This window comes from Diadema setosum, chromosome 5, assembly GCF_964275005.1.
Source record: "Diadema setosum chromosome 5, eeDiaSeto1, whole genome shotgun sequence".
Taxonomy (NCBI): Eukaryota; Metazoa; Echinodermata; class Echinoidea; order Diadematoida; family Diadematidae; genus Diadema; species Diadema setosum.
In genome coordinates, this window is record NC_092689.1 from 7,536,269 (window position 1) to 7,552,883 (window position 16,615).

A 16,615-nucleotide genomic window follows, 5' to 3' on the forward strand; every position below is an offset into this window, starting at 1 on the left:
GGATCCTCTTTAATTTCGTTTGCGCGAAGACTTTCCTTTTTTTCCCCCTTTTTTCCTTATGACTTAGAAATATAGACCTTACAGTCAGATGATCAACATGCCCGTTTTTAACTCGTCAATGGGAACCTCTTTGGGTGATTTGCTCACGATCAAGTTGGCACAGTCACCCCTCATATTTTTTTGTCCACTTCCGCACATATTTTCATTTTGCCCTTATACCTTCAGTTTTAATGGCTTCATCGAAGCACTGCTTTACCTCTCTTCCCCTCACCCCTCCGGTTTCTTCCCCGTCTCTTCTTTTCCATCTACTTAGTATTATCTTTCTCGCTGTATCAAACGATAGGAGCATTCGTTGTACATGTATTGATAGAAATTGATAGGCCGTGTACAGCACTGTCATTTCAGCATATTCAGTGCAAAAGATATCACGTCTTGGGAAGATGTCAGCTACCACTTGCTTCGTATAAAGAATTTAGCAATATACCATAGAAGGGTTGACAAAATGGGAAATACGCGATGACTATATTTGCCTTTTTTATTATTGATTTATGTCCTTCATGTCCCTTATGTTATATCAACATTATCACAGTGCATCAAAAATTAAGTAATCTGCGTATCGACTGAAAAAAAAAAACACAACAGACTGATGCATTGAATAAGAACCTGTGGGGAAAAAAGCATCATTTTTGAGCGACAATAAATAGATTTCTATCTGACAAAATTCTTTGAAAATAAGGGTCACTTAAACTACTTTGATACAACTTCACAAACAAGTTATTCATACATGTTATCGAAAAATAAGGGTCAGGTATGACATAACAATTATGACGTTATACGTATAGATTATGACCGGTTGTTTGTGGATATAGTGACGTTAAAGGTAAAAAGAAGGAAACGCGCGTGCCAAAGTTTAAGGTGCTTGTTACAATCAACCACAGCTCGGAATATCCTTGGGGCGTGATGAAGGTGAGTCACAAAACGGGTTAATGTGGACTACCACGATGTTACTTTATTTAGTCTCCTCTTAGGTTGTCGAGATTCCCTGTGACCATCCTATAAAAATCCCCGAGAGATATGAACTCCATCACACGACAATTAATGCAATTCGTCAGCCCCCCTCTCCCCTCGGCTCCCCCATGTCTGACAATATTTTCTTCAATGTTTGCTTTCCTCTGTCACTCCTTTCCTAATTCCTTACATCCTGTCTGGTATTAAGTCTAGAAATAACCAAAGAGTCTTAATACCAGTTAATTGTTGTCCTCATCCGCCGACACCTTGTGCCCGTCTCATCTATATAAATTCGTTTCCTCCTTATCCTTAATTTCACGGCCTTACTGCCTTCATTCTTAAGCCCTATTTGCCAGACATTAATCGCTGCGATACTAAGCTTGTAGATATACAACTAATAGTACGCAAAACACTCAGGTAAGGTTGCCAGGTAGTCGTCTTTCCATGCTTATACATCGACCTTCAATAAATATATCCGCCTACACACGCTCTTGATTCTCTCAATTTTTGGCGGTAACGTTCGTCTGTTTATGCCCGACTTTGAAGGCTACCAATACTCGAACTGCCTACCCCCGATCTTGTTGACCCCATTTTTCACATAATTGTGGTACACTGCTACTGAGGTACTACAGTGCTGCTGATCAACTGATTTAACATTTTTTTTTCAATATACGCTCTTCAACTGCCAGTGCTATAACTACCACAGGAACTGATAAACCGCTGCTACTACCATCATTTCCTTTACTAGTTCTCCTATAATTTTATTGTTACTTCGACAACCACTGATGCCATTTCTGTTTCAGGTGTCATCCCATAATTTCGTAGAACAACAACGACATCTATACTTGTTTGATATTTCAACTTTAAAAATACTACATCATTTCCGTGGCTGCCCTGCTGCTGTATTATACTATTTTAGGGTTAACTCTATACACATTATACGGATGTCAAATCTTTCACCAGTGACAACTGATATCGTAACTTCGTTTGCTTATGATTCAATTATGTGCAAATGCAGAAACAGCTATATGACTATAGAAAGTCACAGTGTGAGGAGTATTTATCGCTTATCGGGATGATAAGATCAATTTTTGAAAACCAAATCACTTTCACTCTATGTTTTCCGTCAGTAGATTGTTCTCTGTGTGAAAGAATATCGATGTATATGATGAGCACAGAAAAGCATACCTCTCAGAGGAGCCGCCTAACACTTAAGTTCACCTTCAATTAAACCGGACAGTGTGGGCAGGTGGTCATCATTATCACCGGTGTCCTAGCGTGACTGGCGCAAATTAATTCCGATTAGTTATGATCCATACCAAATTTGCACTCAGCCATCAGTTGCTTGTTTAGCGCCCCTCTGGGTGTCAATTTGCGGCTTGTTGTCCCCCGGAAGTGCGTGGAAGGCAGTGTTCAAACTATTTGATGAGTGATCTTGATGAGTTGTCCGTGACGTTCGGCTGTTTCGTGTTTGCATTGGAATAAGAGCATTTTCACGACTATTTTTGAAGATGTTCTTATAATAATTATTACTATACGGAAATACCCCTAAAAGAACCATCATGGAAGTATTTTTCCACCATGAATGTTGAAATCAGTTACATTTCATGAAAAATGAGAAGTCTCGTATTACACGCTAGTGACGACACAGCCTCAGGACTGAATCCGCAGTTCTTGATATCTATAAGACACAATAATGATTGACTCACCGATATGAAACTACATTGCTTTTACCTCCCTGCTTTAAATCAATATTTTTACTTTGTTGTCTTTCATAAATTTAAATAATAATTCAAAACAACTTTATCTCGGGGTGTCTGACACGTTTACAATTCTCTTTATTTGGTTTGTATATACAAGCTGTTATAAAATCACTTGGCTTGTAATGTACCACCTCCAATCCCTTACCCCTTTAAGTTACTATAATGACCATTTTTGAGTCAAGTCTTTTATTGTCCTTGCAGTGCAACCGCTATCAGTGCAAGCTCACAATTCCTTACGGAATACGCGAGGTTATTGATATTCTATTTCATTTACATTCCATTCATGACGTACTACTACAAACAATGGATATTGACTGCGTGTGCAATCAAAGTGTATGGTTAAAAACAAAATGCAGAGAGATTAAGTTTTTTTTTTTTCATCTCTTCTCAGTAAATACGGCTCACGCAGGCTTGCTGATGAAAATCTGGAATTCATTGATCTAGCTGATTAAGCCTCTTCGTATTCGCAAGGATGAAATATGATATCTTCTATTCCAACTTACTGAAACACACATGGCGCTTTTGAGTATGTATTGAATCGAATACATTGCACGTAGGCGCGAAATAATGGGTTGCAGTTCGAAATAATGTGCTCTTTTTTTCCATTAAGTCCGTGAGTCATTTTCTGAAGCTACGATTCGCATACATCTGGGAACCGTAAGACAATAGATTGAGGGCCTTCCGCCTGTTCTTACCCAAAGACAGTCGTAACTCGAGCCCTTCACCTTCGATTTTTTTTTTTTAAGTTTGGTAAATTTCTTCTCCCTCTCTCTGAAACAGAGCATTTATAGAATAGCACACTTCCTTTGAGGATCACATAACTTAAGAAAGAAATCTTCGAAAATTTTTCGACAGGATCTCCAGCAAGAACGAAACTTGTTCCCTGCTCTCCAACTCGAAACACTCATCGAATTACGAGGGAGCAAAATGATGTAATTATAGGGATGATGTCACTGTCGGAGGGGTCACCAGGAGGTTCTCGTTTTCCCTATACAGCCAACCCCTATCAAGCACCTGTTGCAGTGATAATGCACAAATAATATATGAAAAAAGATGCACACAACATAGACAACAATAAAAATTACATTTCTCTTCTTCTCTCCCTTTCCCAGCGTGCAAGCCCCACCTCCGATGAGATGATACCAGGGTAGTCTACCGCACTTTTATGCTCGCTGACTCACTGGGCAGGAACCGAGCCCCTCGCCACGATCGCTCACCGAGAGACGGGGCTTCCTCCCCCCAGCTGACTCCCGGTCAGAATCCATTCCGACACCACGAACATGAACTCGGATCATGAACATACACACACGGCGATATCACGAACATGGTTGAGGTTGACTTGAAATAGAATCCCCTTCAAAGGGAAGGGTGCCATGAATAGACGTCAATCACAGCTCAGTGAATATGGATTGATGGAAGGCAACTGGATATGAATCTTGCTTCCATTTCAAAATGTCAAAGAATCAATAATTATCTAGATGTCCATTTACTAATACTAGTCCTCCGTGAGAACTGTTTCCTCTAATATTTACCCTTTGATAATGTATGTGTCATGAACATTTCTAATATATATTTCTTTTTCTATAAATGAACGCGCCGAAGGAAGGACAGAAAAATTTGTTAGTGCAAGCTGCATGGGCGATCCTCCGTATCTATTATTCAGTATAGCCTACTTACCTTGTACATTGTAATTGCCTTTTTCATCTGATCGGGAGATAAAACCAAAACTTCTTATGATCTATTGGTATACTCTATATTCATGTATAACTATTTTCTTTTTTATCATGAAATGTCGCCAGTTTGCTGTGAATAAAATGTGTAATATATCTTACAAGACACAGTCAATGCCTTCATGTGAGGTCATGTACGGGGTCATAATTTGAAATAATTTCGTACATAGGCAGAACTATGGGGAAATGACGCCAACGAGAGTCATATAACCATCTTTTATTCTTTAAAAATGTCTCATTGTGGCTTAGATGACAGGATCACGGAGTCAAAGTCTGGAGGTCGGAGGTTCGAGTCCATATAGCAGCAGTCTAGTGGCTTAAGGCTATTCAACTTATCATCATTGCAAAGGGAAGGGGACTTCAAGCCGGCCCTGTTCTTTCTTGACTTAAATGATGTCATTGCTTACCTTTTGGAAAAGTTAATCAAGCCCAAACTCATATAGAACTTTTATAATGGATTAGCAGTCAAAATGGCGTTCAAACAGTGCATGTTCTTTCTCATTCTGTTGTGTGTCCGATCGCGACCTCTCTGATATTTAGTATCTATAACTTTAAATGGCAATATTCTGAAATGACATTAGAATCTCTCTCCATTTTCACGTCAGAGAGAGATAAGTGCAGCATTTGAAACTGTCATAGGTGAGAAACTATCAGAAAACGAGGGTAGAGCACCTCAAATCTAAGGAAAGTCGCCATAATTTTGAATGTCGGCTACTAATCTAATTACGGCTCCTTATGGGAATCTGAAAATAGATATATTGATCACGAGACCACGGTGGTGGTGGTGGGGGGGGGGGGGGGGGAAGGTCCCGGGAAACTCATTGCTCCATGTCTCGGTTTCATGTTTGTCTTGAACACGTGTTGAATTCTCCTTCACATTACCTATCTTCTCGGAGGATTTCGGTCTTGTGTCAGGGCTATCTTCTCACACATCGCACATGCTAGCTGCTTATTCTTTGCTTCACTGCAAACGAGATCATACGTACATTATGTAACGTATGATGCGTATGTATCGTATATATATATATATATATATATATGTATTTTTTTTCTTTTCGAATTTAAATCGAAACTACTTGGAGAGATATGAACTCAAGGTAATAATCATGACTGAAGTACCAGCAGGTACATAGACCTACTGTTTGTACATATACATAATGAAGGGTACGCGAATGAATATTTGAGGACGGTGTTCTTTCTATTTCACATGCGTGGGTTGTGTGAGAGTGTGGATCCATCGTAGGTCGGCAGCATCTGCAAACGTCGTTTTAGTATAAGTTAGAGTGTCCTGTTATTCAAGATGGTTTGCGTCACTGTCAATGACCTATTTTTGTCGAGGTCAATGACTAGGCTATTATGACGTCACCACTGAAACATTGACAAACACTTCCGTCGTTTCCGCGCTTTTGATTCTGGGAAACAGAGGATTTCTTGAAATGCCCTTTCTTTTCCCAGAAGGAGTCGGGGATTTGCACCTACATGGATAAGATTTGGACAAGTACTAGATGAGGGGGGGGGGGGTGGAGGGGTGATGACAAGTGACTCTGACAGAGCTATTACTCATAATTATCAACGATTGAATCTTGATTCTATTGTTCCCTCAACTTTCATCTCTCCCCCTCCCCATCTTACTCTCTCTCTCTCTCCTCCCCTCCCCCTCTGCCTTTCTTCTTCTTCTTCTTCTTCTTCTTCTTCTTCTTCTTCTTCTTCTTCTTCCTCTTCTCTCTCTCTCTCTCTCTCTTTTCTCTCGCTCTTCACTTCAGCAAAGAGTGGTAGCCTTGATCAAGAACAAGTAAAGGATGCACATCTAGCAAGAACTTTAACTTGGCTCCGCCCGCACTACTGACGAATGTAATCTGACCAGGGTTGCTGACCGAGACTAGCTTGAAGCGTTTGTTGTTGTCATCTCCGGTCTAAAAAAAAAGAGTAAAATTGTCACTAGATCGAAATATTTTCTAACTTCTGTATACAGATCCTTTACTTTTCGCTATACAAGCAAAATATTACTGCTGTATAAAGATTATCTTAATTACCCCGTCATGTTTATTATTAAGAATGATAATAATAGTAATCGCCACCATCATCATCAACAACATCATTGTTGTTATTATTATAATTGTTATTATCATTATTATTATTATTATTATTATTATTATTATTATTATTATTATTATTATTATTATTATTATTATTATTATTATTATTATTATTATTATTATTATCATTATCATCATCAACATCATCATCATTATTTTGATCATTATTAGATATGGAGACAGTGTATATGATACATTGTGGGACTCAACGGAACAACAAACAAAGATGAATTTCGCCAACTGAGCCGCAGGGTTATATTCGCTTGGATGAAGAAACAATCTATGAGCATACTGATTCTTTTTTTTTCCGGAAAAAATGTGGTGTCACAGACAAGATATCCATGAATCATTCCATACGATCATTGATTTCTCGCAAATTTTTATTCTGATTCTGCTGTCTGTGAGGATTTTTCACAGAATAATACCCTTTTTGATGCAATAAACAGTACCTTTTTTCTATACTTCTTTTTTTATTATCATTACAGCTTCGTATTTAAACAGTACCAGAAAGCAAAGGTTTAAAATGAAGGACCACGCAACTCAGATTCGTTCGTTCGTTTGTTGTTGTTGTTGTTTTTGCTGTTGCTACTGCTGCTGTTGTTTTCAAACTAGAAAACTTTGTCAAGCAATGCATGTGAATACTAACATCGAATCCCATTAGGATACATGAAAAGGTCAACTGGCAGCTGTCTTCAATGCAAGCTTGTTTTGAAACGGCTATTACCGGGCAATTAATGTCGTTAGGATTGTCAGGACTTCGATACCGCAGTTAACTGTTAGTCGCGGAGTTAATTAGGACGGCATTAGGAGGCCGTCTGCCGGAAAGGGAGCTGTGGTGTATTAACCCTCTGCATGTTACTTTAATTCCCTGTCAAAAGGTCTTTGTGTGAAATCTGTGCACATATGACTCATTCACACGGAAAGGGGGAATCGATTCGGGTTGTTGTTTCTTGGTTTCATATGAATCGCCCGGATCAGAAAATCGGGTTGTTGTTTGTTCTTGTGGATCAGGAAATTATATATTGTTTTTGCTTTTCCGGACTGTACGGATGAAAACAAACCACAAATGGTCATCATTAACGTATAAATAAGTGTCCTTTATTTGCTTTCCACAAAATGTTGTTCTGTATGTGTGTTTTGTTTTTTTTTTTCTTTAGAAACCTCCTAGGATTTTGCTGGTCAAACAGATGTATTTAGAGATAACAAAAAAAAAAAAAAAATATGAAGGTTGAGTTACTCGGACGCTATAAATCAGTTGTTCAGTGTCAAAAGTTTTTATGTTTACCCCTGGGACCCCCCACAAAAAAAAAAAATCCATCATACTGGATTTACGTTCAAATCAGATGACATTGTAAATAAAAAAAAAAAAAATATATATATATATATATATATATATATATATATATATTAGATATTTACAACATGAGAGGAGAAAGCGTGAATTCTAACATAGATACGCGGAAATAATCCAAAGTCATAATGTAGAGCCTTTTTCTTTCTATACAATAGAATCATGGCGGTCAAGAAGACATACCCACATTAGCAATCATTTCCTTTCATAAAAGTTCTCTTTAATATTCTGTCATACTGTATAACTCTATTCATCGTGTTTGACAATTTCACAGTGACACAGAAAACACTCGAAATTGAATGATCGAACAGTTGCATGCCCACTTCAGCTGAAGATATTGAAACATCGACAGATAGCGAGGAAAAGCAAAAAAGTTCAAAAAGACAATCAGAGGCATAACAGAACGTAACGATACGATCAACCTGAGCGTGAAACAATACTGTCCGTGTTCTATTTGATATCAACGTTATCTCATTTGCACCGTCAAAACAGTGGTGGCGCTAGACTGAAACAATACTTGTGCAAAGAAATCCCACTAAGACTTCAAGCCAATAAGCCACTTAGCAATAAGCCATGCAGTTCGGAGTTAGCTCATGGGCACGTTGATATCAAACGAATGACCTTTCGTTGTTGTTGTTGTTTTTTATTCGGCGACATAATTCATAAGCTTTACACAACAATTTATGCGGTTCATCAATCATGTTCAAACAAAGAATGAACTTGAGTGGACCAGATGACCAGAATGATCTGTCAATAAAATTATTAACACTTGGAAAATCATTCATTTCATTATTTTGCATTGAATGTATTAACAATCTCTCTCTATTGATATTGCCAAATACTACTTTTACTGTCAGGTGGATGTGCCGGCAAGCAACATTTACAAGGACTACATGAATTATCATTACATCACAGATGCTTATCCCAGTGAATTTAAAAACCAACATGCTTGATGGTACGAATGACATTTTTTTTTCTGCTCATGCGCAGAGTGGAACTCTGAACTGGCTTATTAGCTCATGTGCACATCGGCACACTGATGACCTTTCTCTTTTTTTTTTTTCCACACTTGGGAAGGTCCTTCGGTCGCTTTCAAAGCGATATAATGCATAAATTTGCCCGACGTATAACAATTTATGTTCAAACAGGATTGCAAGAATGGATTGCGAATATCAGAAAACAAGAATGGTCCATCAATTCATTGTTTGAAAGTGAATGCCTTAACACACTTTTTATCAATATAAACAAAAAATACAGGCTTGTCCTCGGGTGGATGTGTCGGTAAGTGCCATCTATAAAAAATTACACGCATCATTACCCCACGGATGCTTATCTCAGTGAATTTAAAAACCAACATGCCTATTGGTATGAATGATCTATTAACGCTTTCTGTTCGTTTGCAAACTGAAACTTGGGACTGGATTATAAACCATCTGATCCAAATTCAACTTAAGCATTTAGATTTAGGTCTAAGAAGTTTGAGTATCCGATGAGAGAAGATGTATACAGTTGCACGTCACTCTCGCTTTGGTTTTGTGTTTTAATTGGGTAATTATTAATTACGCTCTCCACCTATATAAGTGCGAGAACTACTCTCAGTATCGAATAATGATGAGTTGAAAACACTTTATAGCGTCTACCACGTCTATTATGATGTGGATGCATACACATAAGATTATGATAATTGTGTTCTTGTACCCTTGAGTGAAACCGATCCGCACTCAACTATCTGAGTTAATGACAAGAAAAATGTTAACCCTTTCTATGCAAGGGATTTTGGACAATGTGTACAATGCCATGGGGTTTCCTGTCCCACTCAAAGTATACAATTGGTTAAACACACAGAATCGACAATGTGTGAAAAAAAACAACAACAACAATGGACTAAACATGAGAATGGTATATTATGCATGTGACCTTGTCACAGTTTCAGATCTAGGATGTTCAGTTGATATAGAAGTCCGTCATTTATCCATCGATTTAATTTTTCAGTCTTTGTTATAGCTAGGTAGTCCTCCGGTTATAGAACGACTCCATGCATTAGAGAGCTCTGCAAAATACATCGCCCCCTCCCCCCCCCCCAAAAAAAAAAAAAAAAATCAAAGGAATGAGACAATTAAATAATATTTGAAAACGCATCAAGAAAGATAAAATCAAGCGGCAATCAACATGCCTGTTTCAAGACTGAACAATCACAACATGCACAATGTGGAATATTCATGTACGAAAATGAGAACAGCATAGACACCGATTATCCTGATAATTAGTGACGTCAAAATTATTTGTGAATCAAATATGGCAAAGATGGCGGTCGTGACCTCATGACTCTCGTATTGGGTTGGATGTGAAAATGTAAAATCTCTTTCTGTCAAAACTTCAGTTGCGATACCGTGAATTTGTCTGTACAGTGTGTTACAATCTAAGAATTATTCGATGAGATAGATGTAATTTCTTTTTTCTCCCGAAGAAAATTAAGTTAAGACTTGTATACAGACCAATAGGCCATTTGAGTAGCCGTGACATCATCTAAAAAATTGTGTACAAACCAACAAGCGGTTTGAGCTGCCATGACATCATCTTCAACAAACCAATAAGAGATTTAAACAGCCAAGGCATCATCTAAAGATTTGTGTACCGACCGTGTTGAAGATTTAGCGGCCATGACATTACCTGAACATTTTGCGTTACAAACCAATAGGCGATTTGAGACGCCAAGACCTCCTCTGAAGATTTGTGTATCTAATGGAGCATGTGCAGCTATGACGTCATCAGAACATTAAGTGTATAGATTCTATCAACATTTTGGAGATTTGAGCTGCGATGACATCACCTCCTTTTTAATCTCCGGATGGTAACTAGGTTTTCCCGGCCAATTTCGCACTTTTTTCATTCCAATTCCTAATTGCTGCATTCAATTTAGCACAATTTAGACTAGACGGCATGTTCGGTATTTCAATTTTATAATCTTTTCATTCAAATTCATTTTGGAGCATTCAAATTACCTTTTACATCATTCGAATCAGCATTTTTTTCAGTTCAAATTCGTAAGACAAGCACCATTTCGCAAATCGTTCATTCAATTTAGCACGATATAGTCACGTGATCACCTAAACGCTGCGCTCGTTCATTCGAATTCATTCTTGGGCATCCAATTTCGCATTTGCTGCAGTCAATTTAGCAGACACGTTTATGCTTTTATTCTGATATCACCTTTGCAACAGTACTTTCAAAATAAGTGTATGTGTTTATAATGTTCGATAGCATTATTTCATTCACAGATACATTGATCTTAAGTTTGTTTTGTCAGTAATTGGGAGAAGGAGGTTTCAATTTACATGATTATTTCTTTCATCTGCATGTTTCATTATTTTCATTTGGTGGGTGATAGATTGCGTTAATTATCATTAGGAATAAATAAAAGTTCTTGGATCAGCTCTAGCCATCAACATTTGTCAAGGTTATTACCCTCAAATGCTTCCATGATTCTTTCCCTGTTTTCTTGAGAGATACGCCTGTATCTAACTCGTGCTGCCATGACTGGACATAAGAAAGTGAAGTGAATCTATGGTACTGGTGCAAGCATGGCATGTATAGTTCTGATAACATGTATGGAAGAAGAGGGGCGTTACAGAACAACAAACTTGAGTTATTTAGGGTCAAAGATACCTTTACTATATACTTAACAGTGTGTGGATGAAACAAAAATTCACATTTAAATACGTATAAATCACGGTTCTCACCTTTTCAAAATAGAAATAACATTACGCCAATTTGAATGAACATGTTTGGAATTTGACTGCCCATACGCGAAATTGAATGACTGAAATACCATTTTCCGCCAGTGCTGGCGAATTTGAATAACTGAAGAGCACGTGCCAATTTGAATGCCCGTTTTACGAATTCGAAAGGCACATGTGCGAATTTCATTGACCGAAATGCTAAATTGAACGAACAAGTTGCAATTTTGAATGACAGAATGTGCAGTGATGAGGATTTTCGCTAAATTGAATGAACGTTTTATCAAATGGACTGACAATAGTGCGAAATTGGCCGGGAAAACCTATATTACTGCAGCACTTTTCCTGAAAACAAGTGGAGCTTTTCTATTTATACTGTCCAGTTATAATACACATTGATACTGTTCTGTCCCTGAAATCCAAATGCATGTTGATTTGTGTTGATTTATGATACCCTCAACATCACTTTTGCGGTGAAACGAATATCTAGAAACATTCCATATTTTATTATTTTTAACGATTTCTTCTTCTACTTTTCTTCAGATTACTTGGGAACGCCCACAAAAAAATCCTTCCAAACCAACATTTCTCTTCTGACCTCATTCTGTCAATCATTGCTAAAGTACTGAAATGTTTAACAAAAGACATTGGAATGCACCTTCCCCTCGACTCAGCATAACTTGCATGAAATATTCCTTCGTCATTTCTTTTGTTAGTCACATTAATATCACAGAAACATGCAAGTTATGCTGAGTCGAGGGAAAAGTGCATTCCAATGTCTTTTGTGAAACATTTCAGTACTTCTGCAATGATTGACAGATGAGATCACAAGAGGAATATTGGTTTGCATGGTTTGGAAGGATTTTTTTGTGGGCGTTCCCAAGTAATTTGAAGAGAAACAGAAGAAAAAATTGTTGAAAATATATGGAATGTTTTTAGATATTCGTTTCATCACAAAAGTGATGTTGAGGGTATCATAAATCAACAAAAATCAGCATGCATTTGGATTTCAGGGGCCCTTTAAAGGCACACGAACCAGGATTTAAGCGGGCGCTGTTTGATACAGTGCCATCTGTACATAGAGTCTGGCCAACTTGGCTCAAGTGTGTAGCGCGTACGACGGCAAGCAGGTGACAAAGAAATACACGCCCTGTTGCTATTTGCTGAAGATGAGTTGGCCAAAATCTGTGTATAGATGGCTCTGGCGTGATGATGATGGCCACTTTATATTCATCAAGATGAACATTATCGTAAAGCTAGTTAACTGTCAATCAAAGCAGATCGCTTGTGCTTATTTTAATACCTGAGTAGGTTCAACCCCGACTAGTCGTTCATAATTCGCCGTCTTATTGCGTATAATAAGTCCATATGGTATACGTGTATGTTTGACTGGATCGATCATATAATTATCGCGATCTAGTCTTACACTAACGCAGCAATCCGTTTATCACTACCGGAATTAATGTACCAAAGTACATGCAGTACGTGCTATACACGCGAGTTTCCGCGGCTTGCGTTAGAAAGAAAACTCAATTATCTTTTAAGGTTCCGTAAGTAGTTTAATCCATGCTCAGAAACTAAGTGTAAGTCCATGCAGCATCACCCTCTTAAATCCTGGTCTGTTCCCCCCCCCCTTTTTTTTTTTTTGGTTATTTTTGTTCACAATAAACATGACAAATGAATTTTGTTTGCGTGCGTGTGGTCAAAGCATTATCAAATTGTTATAAAAAAATACCCTTAACGCGTCCCAAATGGGATTCTTGTACACAAAGTCTCAATCAGATTTGAATTGTCATGATAACCACATTCCAGGCAATGTCCTACTAAGCCATGATTGTGTATAACATTAGAGTAGGGTCTATGTGTTATGCCACATGAAGAGAGCTTTCACTTTGCAGAATGTTACAATACTTCTAGCTGCCATAAAATATAATCTATAAAATGCCGATTCCATATCAAATTTCTGTTACTCAATGTTCCAGCAAGAGTTTAAACCCAGTATCTCTAGTTCCGGAAGTATTTAATTTACTTTCCATAGCAGGTAACCAAAGCATTAAGCAAGCAACTTCAGCTTCGGACATTTGACTAGAATTATGCAAGACTATTTCAACTGTTTGTCCGTTCTGATAGAATGTAAGCTTATATTGGAGAGGCTTGCTCTACTCTCATTTTGTTCATAGTCTAGTTTTGACGCTCCTTCACTTTGATCGCGGCTGACGTCCTCTCTTTGTTTCTTTGTCATTGCGACGTTCTGCTGTTCATCCCCTCTTTTTAAGTGCACCTGCTGTTTGCAACAACGATGGCAGATCAAATCTTTCAGCTTTTGTCGCAAAAAGTTGTTTTTCCAGCCGTATATCACAGGATTAGCAGCGGAATTCAGCGCTATGAAGAAAAATGCTGTCTGGTTCATGATAAGAATTCCTCCACGCTCCTCCGTCGACCAGAGCACACCGTAAATGACATACACAGTGTACGGCGTCCATGAGATAACGAAGCACCCAACAATCATGAGTACCGTGTAAGTAGCTTGGATGTTCCGAAGTCGTTTTCGTTTTCGTTTCCTTCCGATGTTCATGGCGCGAAAGTGGCTTTTAATCTGATTGACCTGCCTTTTAGCTACGCGCCACATATACAAGTTCGACGTGGCGAGAAATATGAGGATGGCGGGTACAATAACGGCGATAAAAATTTCGAACTGTTTGATTTTCTCTGTCTTAGAATACAGGTAAGCTCCACCTCCACAAAAGCCATTCTTGGCAGGCGATTCGTTTATACTCGTGATCCAAACGTAGAGGTATCCACAAGTCACACAGACTCCGACTAACCAGACCGTCACAAGTGTGGCAATTGTGCGCGTTTTGGTCACAAATTCCTGATACCGCAGCGAGCAGCATATTGCGATTAGTCTCTCTACGGTGACGACAATCTGATGCATCACTGACACGGCGCTTAGTAAGTAAGATGGCGCCAAAATGTAAATTTCCGTCTGACAGTCCGTTTCGTTGACTTTGGCGTCGGCGTAGAGCTCACAGGTAACCGCTACGCAACCCTTGAGGAGGTCAGCCAGTGCCAGACTGGCCAATATGAAATTTGGTGGCGTGTGGAGCCGACCCTCCGAATACACAGACGCAATAACGCCAAGGTTACTAACGACGATGCAGAGGGCAAGTGGTACGAATGCCGCCAGTAGGATGCTGAAATGCTGCAAATTCATGTTTTAGTTTTCGGTAGAGTATCGATGGCGATTGATACAGTTCACGAAACCGCATTCGGATGGCATTTGTCCAGCAGACTGACATCTCTGAAGCCATGGGTATGTAAACTGTGCAGTCACATAACTTATGTGACCTTCCCCATTACATCCTCTACAGACCACATGTCACCTGTTTGATGATCAGTATGAAAAACTCTGCTACATATCGAAAGATTTGTAGTAAGATGAGAATGAGTAGATTATAAGAAGATCGACAGAATGCGCACAAGGATTTTTTTTGTTCTTCTTTTCTGGATCAACAGTTTTCCTTTCGTCGAATCAGCACTGTCATCTGAGCCTTACTTCCTTGTATCGATGAGCAGGCTGAGCGAATGAAGCATGGGAAGTATGGAGGATGGGGGGGGGGGGGGAGTTACTGAATGTATGATAAATGTGGCCGTGGAATATGTAAGACTTCTGCAGAACATGTGTGTTCATGCGAAAAGATCTCCAGTAGTCATGTCGTCAAAGACTCGGAAGAGAGTAAAATGTCATAGTACTTTAGGGAAATCCCTGCATGGCATTATGTACACACTAGTATTTCAATATTAAAGCACTAAAGAAACAAACAATATGAAACGAGTGATTACAGTTTTTACAATCAGTGCATCTAAGAATACGTTCAGCCACTCTAAAACCTTAGGCTATAGTCACGCCATCAAAACCTATTAATTATCATTAAGTTGAAAGGATGGCAAGGCACGAGAAGAGTATCAACGATCAAGGCTTCCCCAAGCACAGGTCCCTGATTGTAGATCCGGGGAATACCGAGGCAGAACACTTTCAGAACCCACTTTTGATGTCTTCCATAACGCGTACCTGGACAGTTGTATTGGTTGCCTGTCTCCTGTGTTATAAAAACCAAAGAAAAGAAAGAAAGCAAGCAAGAAGGAAAGAAAGAAAGAAAGAAAGAAAGAAAGAAAGAAATACACACCTTAGAACACACCTTAAGAAACAAAGTGGTTCCTTTTACGTGTAATGTAAGTTGGGGAAAGGGGAGAGGAACTTTCTCTAAAACATTCAAACTCACATAATATGAGAAGGAGTTAAAAAAAAGTGTCGTTTCACAACAATCATGCGTGAACATTAAGGAACATGTTTTCGCATTTTGAAAAAAAAAAACTACACAAATTTTGAAAAATTCGGAGAGTTTAGGAAGAGACAGGCGGATTGTCGAAGCGGTATTGAGACCAATTCTCCCATTTGACATAATCAAAGGGGATGCAAATATTAGGAAGTCGACAAAACTGAACTGTTATCACAAACGATTTTATATGGTGTTCTGTGTCTCCGCAGGAAAAGTAAGGGAGGCCGACGGTGGAAGTGGGCATACAGAAGTGCTATGGCTCACTGTCGTGTTCATTTTTGTCGTGATACATGCAACTCAGAATATGCTCGTGATGCAAAGTAGCTTGTAACATCGTAGTATTACATTAATGCCTGATGATCCAACGTACATTCGCCTTTGAAGCATGTCAGTCAGTGGACAGTACACTGAATGGGTGATGGTCATGGATGAAAACGGCAATTTGACGACTGGATTCTAGATGCCCTATTAATTTTCCATTTCTAATTTCCCTTCCAGTATCATTCGTATACATCCCTTGTTTATGAATACCAGGTGATTAGTTGGTTTGATGGGCTATTTAACACAGGTCACTCAGAAAGACAGAAACT

The 16,615-nt window shown here is 38.7% G+C and overlaps 1 protein-coding gene across 1 annotated transcript; it reads right to left on the bottom strand.

The window, feature by feature from the left end:
- Positions 1 to 13,786: 13,786 nt before the first annotated feature.
- On the bottom strand, positions 13,787 to 14,899 carry LOC140228470 (trace amine-associated receptor 1-like). The gene has a single exon (XM_072308684.1). It carries the CDS (start codon positions 14,897 to 14,899, stop codon positions 13,787 to 13,789), a length of 1,113 nt encoding a protein of 370 aa, XP_072164785.1.
- Between the last annotated feature and the right edge of the window lie 1,716 nt (positions 14,900 to 16,615).